This window comes from Varanus komodoensis, unplaced genomic scaffold (genome assembly GCF_004798865.1).
Source record: "Varanus komodoensis strain SLA01 unplaced genomic scaffold, ASM479886v1 scaffold27, whole genome shotgun sequence".
In the NCBI taxonomy this organism is placed as follows: Eukaryota; Metazoa; Chordata; class Lepidosauria; order Squamata; family Varanidae; genus Varanus; species Varanus komodoensis.
In genome coordinates this window covers 7,411,158-7,424,500 of record NW_025335701.1, presented here as the reverse complement: position 1 = coordinate 7,424,500, position 13,343 = coordinate 7,411,158, and the positions used below count along the sequence as shown (strand labels likewise).

At 47.2% G+C, this 13,343-nt stretch overlaps 1 protein-coding gene across 8 annotated transcripts in view; it reads right to left on the bottom strand.

The window, feature by feature from the left end:
• Nucleotides 1-553: 553 nt before the first annotated feature.
• The window catches only part of DUS2 (dihydrouridine synthase 2), a 28,567-nt gene continuing 15,777 nt past the window's right edge, over nucleotides 554-13,343 (bottom strand). For all 8 annotated transcript variants that reach the window (XM_044434147.1, XM_044434139.1, XM_044434143.1 and 5 more), the window contains 6 exons: nucleotides 9,359-9,527; nucleotides 8,486-8,607; nucleotides 6,093-6,230; nucleotides 4,583-4,670; nucleotides 2,949-3,022; nucleotides 554-1,419 (listed from right to left, as the gene is read on the bottom strand). In XM_044434147.1, coding sequence (XP_044290082.1) covers nucleotides 1,191-1,419; nucleotides 2,949-3,022; nucleotides 4,583-4,670; nucleotides 6,093-6,230; nucleotides 8,486-8,607; nucleotides 9,359-9,527 — 820 coding nt within the window. In that variant the 3' untranslated portion in view covers nucleotides 554-1,190. The remainder of the gene's footprint in view (nucleotides 1,420-2,948; nucleotides 3,023-4,582; nucleotides 4,671-6,092; nucleotides 6,231-8,485; nucleotides 8,608-9,358; nucleotides 9,528-13,343) is intronic.

Below are 13,343 nucleotides of genomic sequence, written 5' to 3'. Positions count from 1 at the left end.
GCCGCTCTCCCGGCAGCCTCTATCACAGGTCACAGCACTCTTTCCCAAAGCTGGGTCTCCGCGGCATCCCTTTTTCTGTGCACCTGTGGTGTCAAAATAGAAATCTGAGGGAGCCATTTTGAAATACGCCAGCCCGAGTGCCATGTCCTAAGTTTTATTTCCTGATCATTATATTTATAGCCTAAGTTTTTCCCTCCTGGTTCTTTCTTCTTGTTGGTTCTTCCTCCCCATCTTATCCTTGCAACTTGTGAGGTGGGTTAGACCAAGACTCAGTAACTGGCCCAAAATTACTTGATGAGCTTCACAGGTAAGCAAGAGAAGAACCCAGAACTCCCGCGTCTCAGTCTAGCCATTGCACCACACTGACTTTCACCGTATGATGATGGGCATTTTGCTAGGATACAACTATTTTGGCAGTTCCAAGAGGAAATAATCTCAATATACTGGATCTGGATAATACTTTGTTTCCATTTCTATCTCACTTGGCTCAGAATTCAATAAAAAGGCAAGAAAATTTCAATTAGAACCTATCAAATAGGCTAAAAGAATGTAGTTTAGGAGACAATGTATGTCTTTTAATTCTTTGTCAGGGAATAAAGGCCAATAATGATGAATCGATATTTCAAATATCAATTCAGAGTGCCATAATTTCATATACACTAAAAATATACATTCTGTAAAATATAGAGGGTAAGATAAACTGTCAGCTTCTAGTTCCTCCCAAGCTACATTCCGTTTGGCTTCCCATTTGCTCTAGTATGAGCTTTCGTCTGCAATGAAACACCCAACATTACGCAGCCCATTCTCATTGTCCGTGATGTTTGGATCACTGTGCTTGTTGGTACCATGATGCGCTTCCCTGTGCATGATCACTGTGTCATGATGTGCTTTCCCCAAAGACAGAACCTGTGGCAAACTGCAAAGTGTTGGGACTGCAAGTACGAAGAGACTTTCGTAATTAGTATTCCCCCTTCCCCACATTCAAAATTAATTCATTGTAAAAGAGAATGTAATACGGAGGCCGCTCCTCCCTCTCCCAGAAAAGCAGCTGCTTTGTTCCATTTGCAAGGCACAAACGGAAGGCAGCCAGAAGCTGATGATTTCAGGTGTGAGGCGATTCAAAATCCCCAAGTGGGGTTCAGGCCTGTGCAGCGCGCGGCACAGGTGCAGAGCTGCAAACATCTGTTCCCTCAGGGAACACTGGCGTCAGATGCTCCTGCGAGAAAGCGAAGCGTTTTCCCCGCAGCCTCTGCCACAAGGTCATTTCCGAATTCTCCGTTGTTCAAACATTCACTGTCTTGCCTCTTGCGTTTGTTAACCAGATGATCTGCCTCTCTCTCCCACTTCCCCTCTGGGAGGCCAAGAGTCCTTAAACAGGCAATCGCTGAAGCTTGTTCCGCTAGCTTTTTTGACTTTTCCCTGTAAAAGAATAGAGCAGACTGGGTAAAAAAGCAATGCAGAGGCTCACACCTACTTGGCCTCTACAGCTATCTTGCGTGCTTGTCCTAGGACAGGGGTCGGCAACCCGTGGCTCTGGAGCCGCACGTGGCTCTTGCACCCCTCTGCTGCGGCTCGGTCGCTCAAAACATGCGCCGGCACAGCCGCTGATCTGCTCGAAGCTCCACTCAGGAACGCAGCGCTAGCTAATTAAGTAGATCAGCTAGTTAAGTAAATCAGCTAGTTAAGTAAATCACTACTTTCCTCCGCTAAACAAGCTTCTTGCAGGCTCTCATGTTACACGAAACGCTGCTGAAAAGATTCTCTTTGTCCCAATGTAATATCCTTCATCTGAATGTTAAAAGCTGTGCTTGGGATCTGTCACAATTCACAGCACTTGACTGTTTATCTGCTAATACGCTGATCTGCGGACCCGTGCCGATTTACTGAGCTCCCCCCCACACCACCCTAGGCCAACCATGGATAAATCAAAGAAAAGTTTCTGAAGAAAACCAAACGTTTAATGATACGTGAGTAGATTCATTGGCTTTTACTGCCGACAAACCTATGGGGCTTGCTGTTTAATGCATGCAGCCCTTTAGCACCGACTTTGACTCTTCAGGAAGCTGTTCTCCTATTCAAAATATATGAAAGGAGTCCTACTAGTTTAGAATGTAAGATTAAAAATAACAGTTTTTAGTGACTGAACAAGAGCTGCAGCTAAATTGTTGTGAGCTGCCCTGAGGCTTTGTTGCGATGGGGGCGGCATAGAAATGTTTTAAATAAATAAATAAATAAATAAATAATGAAGATATACATAGCATTAAGGTAAAAAACGATATATGCAGTGTGATCTTCATTGTAGATGTCAAAAGGGTTTTGCGGCTCCCGGTGTTTTCTTTTGTGTGGGAAACGGGTCCAAATGGCTCTTTGAGTGTTAAACGTTGCCAGCCCCTGTCCTAGCAGAAGACGTGTACGGAAGACACCAGGTATCTGTCCACAGAAGTTCAGCTTGGAGCTGCACCTGATCAAGGTGGACTGTCTGCATTTGAACAACCGCCTCTCCTCCCGGGTGCTTTGCGCCTAGTCTCCTGGACTGAAGGTGGCGCCATCCAGTGGCCAGGAGAAGACTATGCCAGACTGTCGTTGGTGCTAGGCTGGTGACGGCTGGCCCAGCACTGTGAGTCCGCTGCTTTTAGGGCAAGCTGTGCTGATTTCCTCACACTAGCTTAGTCAATGCTTGGCACCAGCCCTCTCACTGATGCTGCTGGGTGGAGGTCTGGGCAGAGAGTGTGCAAATCCGAGGTTTGCTGTAAGCCAAACCATTGTTTAGTTGTACAAGTGAGCCAAACTAAGGCTTGTGGGATGCTCTGAACACCTGAAAAAGGTGTAAAATATCCCTCCTCCACCTCCTCTTTCCAAGGTACCTGTTACCCAAAGCTGAATACACACACCTCGTCCCTCCACCCTCAAGATCCATTTGCAAACAATATATGTCCAAAAAGACTTACCATAAGGTTGATCTGTATTTTTTTCCTGCTACTGTGACAACAGAACAGAATAATCTGTCTTGTGGTCTTTCAATCTAAAGGACGATAAGAAGTCACAGGGTGGTTTGAGGTCAGCTTTGTAAAACGGAACACCCCAATGCACAAAACCTGAGCACTTTCTCCAGGGAAGCATTAGTGCAATCCTTCAATCCTTGGTGCAGTAACTCAAATGGTCGTTTGAGTTGTGGAGCTGGCTGGAGCCCAGCGGGAGGGTCAGACTAGAAGGCCCAGGAGACCTCTTCTGACTCGCTACGTTTCTGTGTCGTTACAAAATTGGAGGTTGGAGAAAAAAGCACAGCTCCATCGGGATGGGCACACATCATGCATTCAACACGGAGCCACTCAGGTACTTCAGTCTGAAATATCAAGCCTTGCCCACCAACAGCTGTGCTGTTTTAACTGGGATGCTGGGAACAAGCACCCCAAATACTATTCTCAGGCCAAGATCCAAAGACACACACACAGCTGGCTCTACAGAACCTCAGATCTGCACTCTTGTTTCCTGAGCAGCTGCTCTTAATAAGGCAAACTGCTTTTGGAAACCAGGGGCAGCTCAAAGGCAGCTTGAGGCCCAATCTGCTACTGAAAAGGAGAGTGTCAAAAATGCAAACATACTGTGTGTGTCTGAAGTACCCTTTGGATCTCAGTCAAAGATTCCAGACAACAGGATTCCCTTCCGAAGGTCATGATGTTCAAAGAATGCTTCTGCCATGTGATTCAGGGATTTCCTCTCCTTTTGAGAGCTACATTTCATCAGTGGTTATCAACTGTAGGCTGTATGGTGGTGATGGCTGACAAGAATCAGCCCATCCTCTAAGACCATCACCTTCTCACACTCTTTTGGTGAGATGAGGACTCGTTCTCTAGCCCTGTGGACGAGAGAGGCAGCATTCGGAGTTCACACACCTGCAGCTTTTGGCTCTCTTTGCTTCAGGTGTCTTTTGAGTCCAAAACTGAAAGACACCCTGAAACCCCCGAGTTTCAGAAGTGTTTTGGTAGATCAGCAAGGAAGAACAGCTGCAGAAGCAAAGCCAACGAATAGCAGGTTCTTCCTCGGTGTGCTTACGGATTCAGCAATTTCACAAGCTAAGTGATCCCACCCTCTATTGCAGCCCCTTCCTCCTTGACCAGTCTAAAAACACAGTGGGCCGGCAGGCAGGGGATGACGCAGATGCAAATGGCCAATCTCTTTCCTTCGTGTCCAGTGTGGAAACAGTGGGATCGGTGGCGAAGGCTTCCATGGGCTGCATAAAATTAGACGAGGGGCTCCATGTGGCCTGTGGGCTCCTCACCCCAGGTAAAAAGGGTCCTTTTTCTTAACCCCAGGTAAAAATGCAGACCATGAGGCTGAGCCGAGCCTGACGGTCTGGTTACTGGACCTTCTGGCTTCCGATCTCTCTGTAGGAAAAACCATGGACTCCATTTTGTGCAAAGAAAATGCAGCTCTTGGATCATGAAGCATGCCACTTGGAAAGATAAAGTGTAAATGCACATGCGAAGCAGCCTAAACCTCCAATCCTATGCACACCTACCTGTATAGGATTAAATTACAGGCGTTTTCACAACCTGACTTTCTGCAGAATGTAGAGACTCACCGTTTCATAAACTGGCTGAAGGTGCTTCTCTTTTCTACACCATTCTAAAAGACACATTTTGGGTGTGATCTGTGGGGGATAGTCTCGCCTGAGAAGAAAGAGCAAAAACAAATAATAAATGCACATTTCAGGACAGAAGCGGTGTTATTGTTCAATGCCAAAGATGACCGATGCCAAAAAGAACCCCTCAAATGGTCTCCAGAAGCATAAAACTGGTTTGGGCGGCAGAAGTGACCCTGTTGTGTTTGTGGGAAAAAATGCATCTGCACCCCAGCAATCCCAACTATATACCAAGAAAATCTGAACTCCACAGCTGTATAAATTAAGGAAGCAGAATCTATTTGCATAACTTGTTTTACTTTGTATAACTTACTCTTATTATCCCAGCCAATAGGCAGCACTGAACACTCACTTTCAGTCACCGAGAACTGGCCAACTCTCCAGCACCTGAGAATTCATCAAGCATTGCCCATATACTTTGAAGTGTGTTTGTGTTATCATAAGGACTAGAAACATTTTTTTAAATGCACGTTAAGATTTTGTTGCTCAGTGCCACATCTTTAAGTTGTTCCTGCAATCCTGCACAACCATGGTGAACACATTGCCTCGGCGATAGCTGTCCGGTAAAGCAAACAAGAGTAAGAGCTATTACGCAAAATGTGTGCCCAGGGCGTAGGTTTTGTTTCCACAAACACAGCCGAGTATGGGGATGTCGATTTGCCAAACCACTTTAAATGTTTTGCTTATCGTGAGCAGTTTGCCAAGCACTCTCGTGGAATGCCTGTTCCACTGCTGCCCTGGCCTGGGCCTGGCCTGGCCGGACAAGTACTGCAAGCTGCCATGTGGAGCAGCAGCGCATCTGGAGCACCAGCCGGACAACTTACGCATCCTGAGGGCACGGATGCTGCTGAGAAGACGGGGGTTCGAGCAACAGCACAGCTCTCTTGCTGGCTGGACTGCTCCAGAGGCACGCCGAGGCCACGCCACTGGAAGCTCTCAGAAGCCACTCCACCATCAGCTACCGTATGTGAGTTACCCAGTTTCTACTACAAAGCCTTACCAATTACCAACACAGAACTGGTTCAGCAAGATGGTCTTGGGACTATCTAGCCGATACAGTAACACAGAAGTCTGGCCTTCCCGCAAGCGGGCTTAGTTTGCAGTGTATCACATTCTTAAGCATATTATAGTAAAAGAAAAGAAAAAGACTTCCCCACAGTTTCACCCATGTCGCAGCTCTCTTTTGCATTTGTCGGTAATACATGTGGTTCTGTGTTAGTGCACACATACAACATGATGCCTGAACACACACGCTCCGCGGTTGTGAAACCTGTTAAAAACTAGGTACTGCAGCTTTCCTGACGGAGTCCACACCCCTGTGCGCAGGCCAAGTGCATGGCAAAATACGCTTGTAGTCACCGCACTAGCCGCCAGGCTGGCTCCCAGAGAATAGGAGTCGTTGGCTAGCCCCACACTGAAATAAACAGAGGAAGTGGATACTATTTCTTACTTATCAAATCTAACTGCCATTTTTATGACGTCTGCATCCTCTTCATCTTCCTCTTGGTCCTTGGCTTCTAAGGAAACCCGTTTGGCTTCCAGAAGGGCTGATGCTTCTTGATAGAAGCTGCTCATCCCAAAGGCTTCACTAAGAAACAGGAAAGGAAAAGAGCAAAGTCACAGCACATTCAAAACGAATGCAAACCCTCTAACTGCAGGAAGACAGATATGCAAGGAAACAGCAGTTTCAAAGGCGATGGACATGGGGAGAAGTTAGGGCAAAGACGGCATAATTGTCTGCCCCCTTTGTGACTTCTTGGAAGATGTCTAGGACAGTATCTACTGCAAAGCTGCCTTCCAGAGTATGTACTGGGCTGGGGGAGTGGGTGGGGGGATGAACTACAGTATCACGCTGAAAGCACAGAAAGCTGCTAGGGGGAAAGCTGCCCCCTGAAAGTGCTGCTGACTGAAAGCTTCTAATGCTGCAGCTATGCTTGCGGCAGTAGCTCGAAGCCCCGGATGCTCAGCTGAAGCGGCAACAGCAGAATGAAAGAACTGACTTCCCCCAGCGAAGGAGCAGGCATGCAGGCAACCCCGAGCCCCACTCTCCCCTCCAGGCCCCACCTCCCTGGCACCCTGTCCAGCAAACAAACACCCAGAAGCACAATCGAAGGGAAAATGGCTAAGGCCGAGGCATCTGCTCCCACCATCTCTTCCTCCTGCTGTTTCACAACTGTTCAGGGGGTTCTTAGATCAGGATGTGTCACTGAGTGTGTAGCTGCACTCACCAAGACCCACACGACAGGGTGCAGGAGCTCAGGCCGGGGGCAAAACCAAGGCCTCTGCTGCTCAAAGAAGGCCTTGCCCCCTCCCCTGGCCCCAACGCCTCCCCCTCAGCCACTGACTGTCAGGTGCTTCCTCAGCTTGGGTGTAGTTTCCCTCCATTCTGAAAGGCTGAAAAGCCTCCCCTAAGGCTGAGTATGAGCAGTCAGAGCATTAAGCTAAAACATGCCAGTGTTTCGTGAATCCTGGTCATGCTCCCTTCGGCCTCTGGTTCTTCCAGAAGAATTTTCAGCAGCCATGTCCCTGCAGCAGCTTTCTGTGCTTCCACGGGATGCAGTCTGCAAGGATTTCTCCAAAAACAGAATTCAGCCCGTGGGCTGTAAAAGATTCTGTGGCCCTGCTGTGTGAAACAGTGACTTTCTACTGGGTGCTATACATCCACTGGCCACCAGAGAGCAGTCCCAAGCTACTGTTTAAATCCAAAGATGCTGATTTGACTGATTCATTTGCGCGGCTCCAAAAGCAGACTAATTCTACACCTGTCAAAAACTACCCCAATTGTTACATTTTGAGAAGAAAGACAAGTCTAATGCCTAAAATCAGAATTAACCTATGAACAATGGAAGCAATTCAGTCACACATCTCGTTTCAATCAAAATCTGAAAACCCCCTTCCCAAATTCCAGTGGCTTCAAATGCAGCACAGTGACCTTGGTGGGCCAAATCACGGCCTCTGGGAAGCGCAGGGCAAGGGTGTGCACGGCCAAAGCGATCGCCGAGTCCTTGCCCAAGGCTGTCCATACCTTTGACTGCGAATAAACCGGCAAGGCAGAGAGTCTGGTCTAGCAAAGACCCAGAACGCTTGAGGAATGTGTCATTGGGTAGACCATATAGGAGCCAGCTGCCTCCTCCTTGAAGCCAAATTCAATTAAAATAAACCTCTTTCCAAAGCTTTTTTCAAAACAGACTAAGTTAGGTGAAAGTAGGTTTCACTAAACTCAGCAGAGCAAGTTGGGCTCCATTAAATGAAGTCCCACCAATCTCGGAGGGAAATTGGTGGGACTTCAACAGAAGCTTCCATCCTGCACCCTCTTCCCTCAAAGGAAGCCTCCTTGATTCCACTGGGACTTAAATCTGAGCAGACATGCATAATACTGCGGATCTAGACCTGGCTCTTGCCTGTCAGGACCTACCTATGGCTTTCTCGTAATAAAAACAGGCAAGCAAAGCAGATGGTGCCCAGCAGAAATGTACCCCAGTGCTTTCACAGCTTGGTTTTCCAATTACTGATCAATCTTTATCTTGTTATTTTAAAGACCACTTCAGAGGCATGAAGCATAAAAACCCCTTTCCTCCAAGCAATGCAAGCTAACTTATAGTTTAATAAACCAAGTATGAACCAAAATAATTTAGGGCTTAATGAATAAAATATCTCTTCCACAAGAGATACATTTACAGAATAATGCCTTGTTTCCTTCAGGGCCCTCATATGATGGAACATACATACAAGTCCTGATATATTTAAAGCACATTTAATTTATAAAACTGGTACCTCCTTTCTCCCTTCCTCTAACATGGGTGATTTTACCCTTTTACTTAATTATAGAGGAGAGTCTCTTACCAGATTTCCTGCATGGACTGTGCTCCATGCAGCTTCTTCCCTTGTGCATTTTCCAACTGTTCCCTTAGCATCTGACACAAACAGTACTTCGTGTTGGTGTAGTGGTTATCATATCTCACTGCCTGATAAAAACGAGGCAAAAATCAGGAAGAGGCGCAGTAGCATGAAAGAAGTGATCTGAAGCATTTCAAGATTGGGCTTCAAGCCCATGCCACTGAACAATGCCGTCCTCCTTTCTGAAGCTGGCATGGCTGAGTTGCCTAAAAGCTTAAGGCCCAGGGGCTTCTTATTCAGTAAGAGAGAGCAGGGCTTGATAAAAACACAGTGGGTTGTTGCAGAACCCACTAAGAGAAACCAGCAAATGCCCTTTGAATCACAAGAACCCTTGGCTTTGTTTCTAAAGATTGATTGATCTCTAAACCTCTGTTGCAGGTAGTTTTGAAACTGTATGACCGAACCATCAAAACTGAAGATGCCTCCTATAGTGGAGGGTGGAGGGGATATAAATCTAGCCATTGTGTAGGAGAGGCGAGGGGAACCTTCTTTCAAACAAGGGTCGCATTTCCTTGAGGGTAAATGCCAGCCGTGGGGATGGCCAACATCTCTCTCTCCCTCTCCCTCTCCCTCTCCCCCCCCCCCCCTGCCAGCCCCTTCTCTCGTCAGCTGCTGATGTGAATGAGCCAACTTCTTGTTGAGAGCCTGCACAAAATCGGCTGAGTCACAAGTTGCTCACCCGGGTGTAAGATAGACCAAGTCTGCTTCTGTTGAATAAGGAATACCGAGAAATGCAAACACCTCCCATGGGTCTTATGTGACTGCAATTGCGGTCTAGTTAAAGGTTAGAACATAAAAGTCAGGAATTGCAATCCATACATATCTGATATATTCCTGCATGACATCTTTCAGGGGGCATGGACCTTCCTTCCTGAAGACCGAGGGGTTCCACATGGCAGCACGAGCTACCATCACAGAGGACGCCGCAGTCGCTTGCTGAAAAGTCTCTATGTCAGCATATTCTTTAATGAAGTCATGGGATCCCCCACTGAAACACAAACAGCATTGCTCCCATCAGAAAGAGCAAAACATAACGATCCGCAGGTACGTTCAAAACACAGTGCAGAAGACAGGATATATGCTGCATATAAATGGGAGCACACTGGAAGCAGCCAAGGAACGTTCCCCACTTCTAAAGGATGTGGCACACACAAGTAACAAGCTCTTCTACACACAGCACATTTCAAGCATTTAAAGAGCTTCCCAAGTTACCACTCAGAAATGTTTGCAACAGTCCTCTAAAGCCTTCCTCAACCTAGAGTCCTACAGATGTGCTGGGACTTCAACTCCCAGCATGCACCAGCCCGCCAGGCCAGCTGGGGCATGCTGGGGGTGGCAAGCCAACATACCTGGGGGTACCAGGTTTAGGGAAGGGTGCTCAATGGGATACCAATATTATTGTCCCCACACAGCTGACAGCAAAAGCTCCCTATGGTGCCTGGGGAAGATGTGAAATTTTAGCAGGCTCCCAAGTCACTCTCCCAGTCACTACATGACACTAGTTTTGTCTGGTGAACACAACACACCAGCCTTCTATTCTTTATACCTGGCAAGTTCAGCAAAAGCAGCAAGGAGGTCCATGTCACACACGTTATCCCAGACTTGTCCCAGTGGAGCTAAAAATGACAGTGCAAATGGCAGGGCAATCGTTTTGGGTTTTTTTTTTTTTTTTTTTTTTTTACCCAATGCCTCTGATAGCTCCTTGAGCTCGGTATCGGATGTTAAATCCTTTTTAAAAATGATGCACCATTATGGGCAACCCTTGCCGGGCATCCTGGGAAGGCAGCCCCCCAAATCCTACACAAAGACGTTTAGCAGCCTTTCACTGGTGGCTTTTGCAACCTGAAAATCTCCTCTTTTGATTGTTTTAGCCAAGCTGCAGCCACCAGGAAGTGGCTAGTGGCAGCTGTGCCACACGAGGCAGAGGCCTTCCCAGGTTGCCCAAGCGCAGGCCCCGGCTTTTGGGGCTGGCTGGGAAAGATGATAACTCACCAGCGCCTGGCTAACGCAGCAAGCCCTTCTGCCACTCTGGACACGGGGCATGCTTGTCTCTCAGGCTGCCCATGGCTTACTGCACTGCCTAGGTTGGGATGAGAGAGTGGGTTAATTAACCCCTAGAACAAACCATGGGCTTATTTCTAAACCACCTTCTGGGATGCGCTCTGGGTTCAGGCAACCATGCTCAGAAGCCACTGCGAGTTTCCACTTAGTAGGTTGTCTTACAACTACTCTGAAAGAGGAGATGTACCCCTGAAGCACTCCAAAGAGTTAAGGGTGAACACAAGCATAGCCATGAGCACTGGAGCAAAGGGTCATTTCTGAAAATGTTGCAACAGGTAAGGTAATCAAGACTGTCTTGCAAAAGGTGATAGGCTCTTTAGCTATGTGAAAATTCTGTCAGAGGTTGATTGTACGTCCCAATGGCATGGTTTTTATTATGGGTAATAAGGCATGAAGTCTGCAGCTCTCTGAATTCATATATCATCTATCACCAGAAAGTGTAACATTAATTATATTCAATTCCATTGTCATTGGCATTTCAGTCTCAAGTAATACAATCAACACATTTTGTAAAACTGTTGCAAGACAATTTTTAAAAGAGAAAGCAAGAGAAGAGATACATTAAAAGTAGCCAGATAGTATTCACTGCTAATAATTGCTACTCTGTTCTAGTTCCTTCAAGTCTGAAAAACAACCCTGCAAATGTGTCGATTATATAATTTTAAACAGTAAAGTCAGGCTACAACCATGTATTTCCCGCAGGAAAAAAAAAACCCTCCACATGCCTTATTATTCTGTAATCCATGCGAGCCAACAGCTAAGCTGCTGCTAATTAGAATGATTTTGTTTGGAACGCATCCTGGCTTTTCCCTGATAATAGGATCACACTGTTCTAACCAAGGCAGAAAGAATGACTGCTGGGAAGGTAGTCAGACCCAGTGCTCTTAATGCATCCAAAAGGATTAGAAAAACTTATTATCAAGGCAGTCAAGAGACTTAACACAAGCACTTCTAATTCACAGTACAGCAGCTAAGTCAAAACCAAAGAAATACTCTAAAGAAGGTAACAAAACCTCCACTAAAATAAAAGAGCTGGCATTAGGAATTAACACAGCTCCATGCCTGCGACAAATTATACATCAGCACAAAATGTGGTACAGAATGACTCTTTTCAAGAGTCTCGGGGGGGTGGCAGGGAGAGGGGGTCAGGTGAAGAGGGAAAAACAAGTTTCTAGTCCTTCTGGTTGCAATAGTACACAAGGAGTGCCCACTGAAATTACAGACCTATTAGCCTTACGTCCATTGTAGGAAAAACAGTGGAAAGGCTCATAATAGCAAGAGATCTAGTGATGCTAGATAGGGAAGGGAGGCTGGCAGCCACACAACACGGCTTCTGCAAAAACAGGTCCTGCCAGACAAACCTTGTGGAATTCTATGACAAGGTTTCGAGATGGCTAGATGGAGGGGATGCAGTGGATGTGGTATACCTGGATTTCAGCAAGGCCTTTGACAAAGTGCCCCATGATATCCTGGTGGAGAAACTGAGGAGTTTTGGGATACACCAAAGCACTGTCCAGTGGATTAGGGCATGGTTGACTGACCGAAAGCAGAGGGTAACCATTAGCGAAGAATCATCGGGATGGCGGCCAGTGACAAGCGGGGTCCCCCAGGGCTCTGTCCTGGGGCCGATCCTGTTTAATCTTTTCATTAACGACATGGAAGAAGGGGTGAACTGTCTGCTGATCAAATTCGCAGACGATACTAAAACTGGAGCAGTGGCCACAACTGAGGAGCAGGTACTCCAGATCCAAAAAGATCTGGACAGACTATGGAAGTGGGCAGGAGACAACAGGATGGCGTTCAATGTGGATAAGTGCAAAGTCTTGCACTTGGGGCATAGGAATGGGTGTCATAAGTACAGGTTAGGGGACAAGTGGCTGGAGAGCAGCACTTGTGAAAGGGACTTTGAGGTGCTGGTTGACTGCAGGCTGAACATGAGTCAGCAGTGTGATGCGGTGGTCAAGAGGGCGAACACCACCCTTGGTTGCATAGCCAGAAGTGTGGCTTCTAGATCAAGAGAGGTATTACTACCACTCTATACGACTCTGGTGCGCCCACAACTGGAGTATTGTGCTCCGTTTTGGGCCCCTCATTACAGAAAGGATATAGCCAGGTTAGAGTCAGTGCAGCGTAGGGCCACAAGGTTGGTGGCCAGTTTGCAGGGGATGCCGTATGAGGCGAGACTGAGGGAACTGGGTCTCTTCAGCCTGGAGGAGACTCAGAGGGGTTATGTTGGCGACATGCAGGTATGTGAGGGGATGTCACATGGAGGTAGGTAGAGACCTGTTTTCCCCTGCAGAGGAAGGCAGGACGGGCTCCAACGGAGCAAAGCTCAGGGAGCCAAGGTTCCATTTAGTTGCCAGGAAGCATTTCCTGACAGTCAGGACCCCGAGAGTGTGGAATGGGCTTCCATGGGAGGTGGTGGAGGCCCCATCGGTGAGGGTGTTCAGGGATAGGCTGGACATGCACATGGTGGGCATGTCACGAGCAGAGCCGGCTGGAGCCAGGGGTCAGACTAGATGGCCCGGGAGACCCCTCCTGACTCACTCTGTTTCTATGTTTCTATGAAATCTCAGAAACCAGAGTTGCTGACATGATTTCCTGTGAGGTTTCAGGGCCCTATTTCACTTTTTGCCCTTGCATGGCAATACAAAAATCAGTGTTAAGCAAATAGTGAGAAAAACACACAAGCAAGCAAAAGAGGAGAAATGTCTGCATCACTTCATGATTTCTGCACATCACA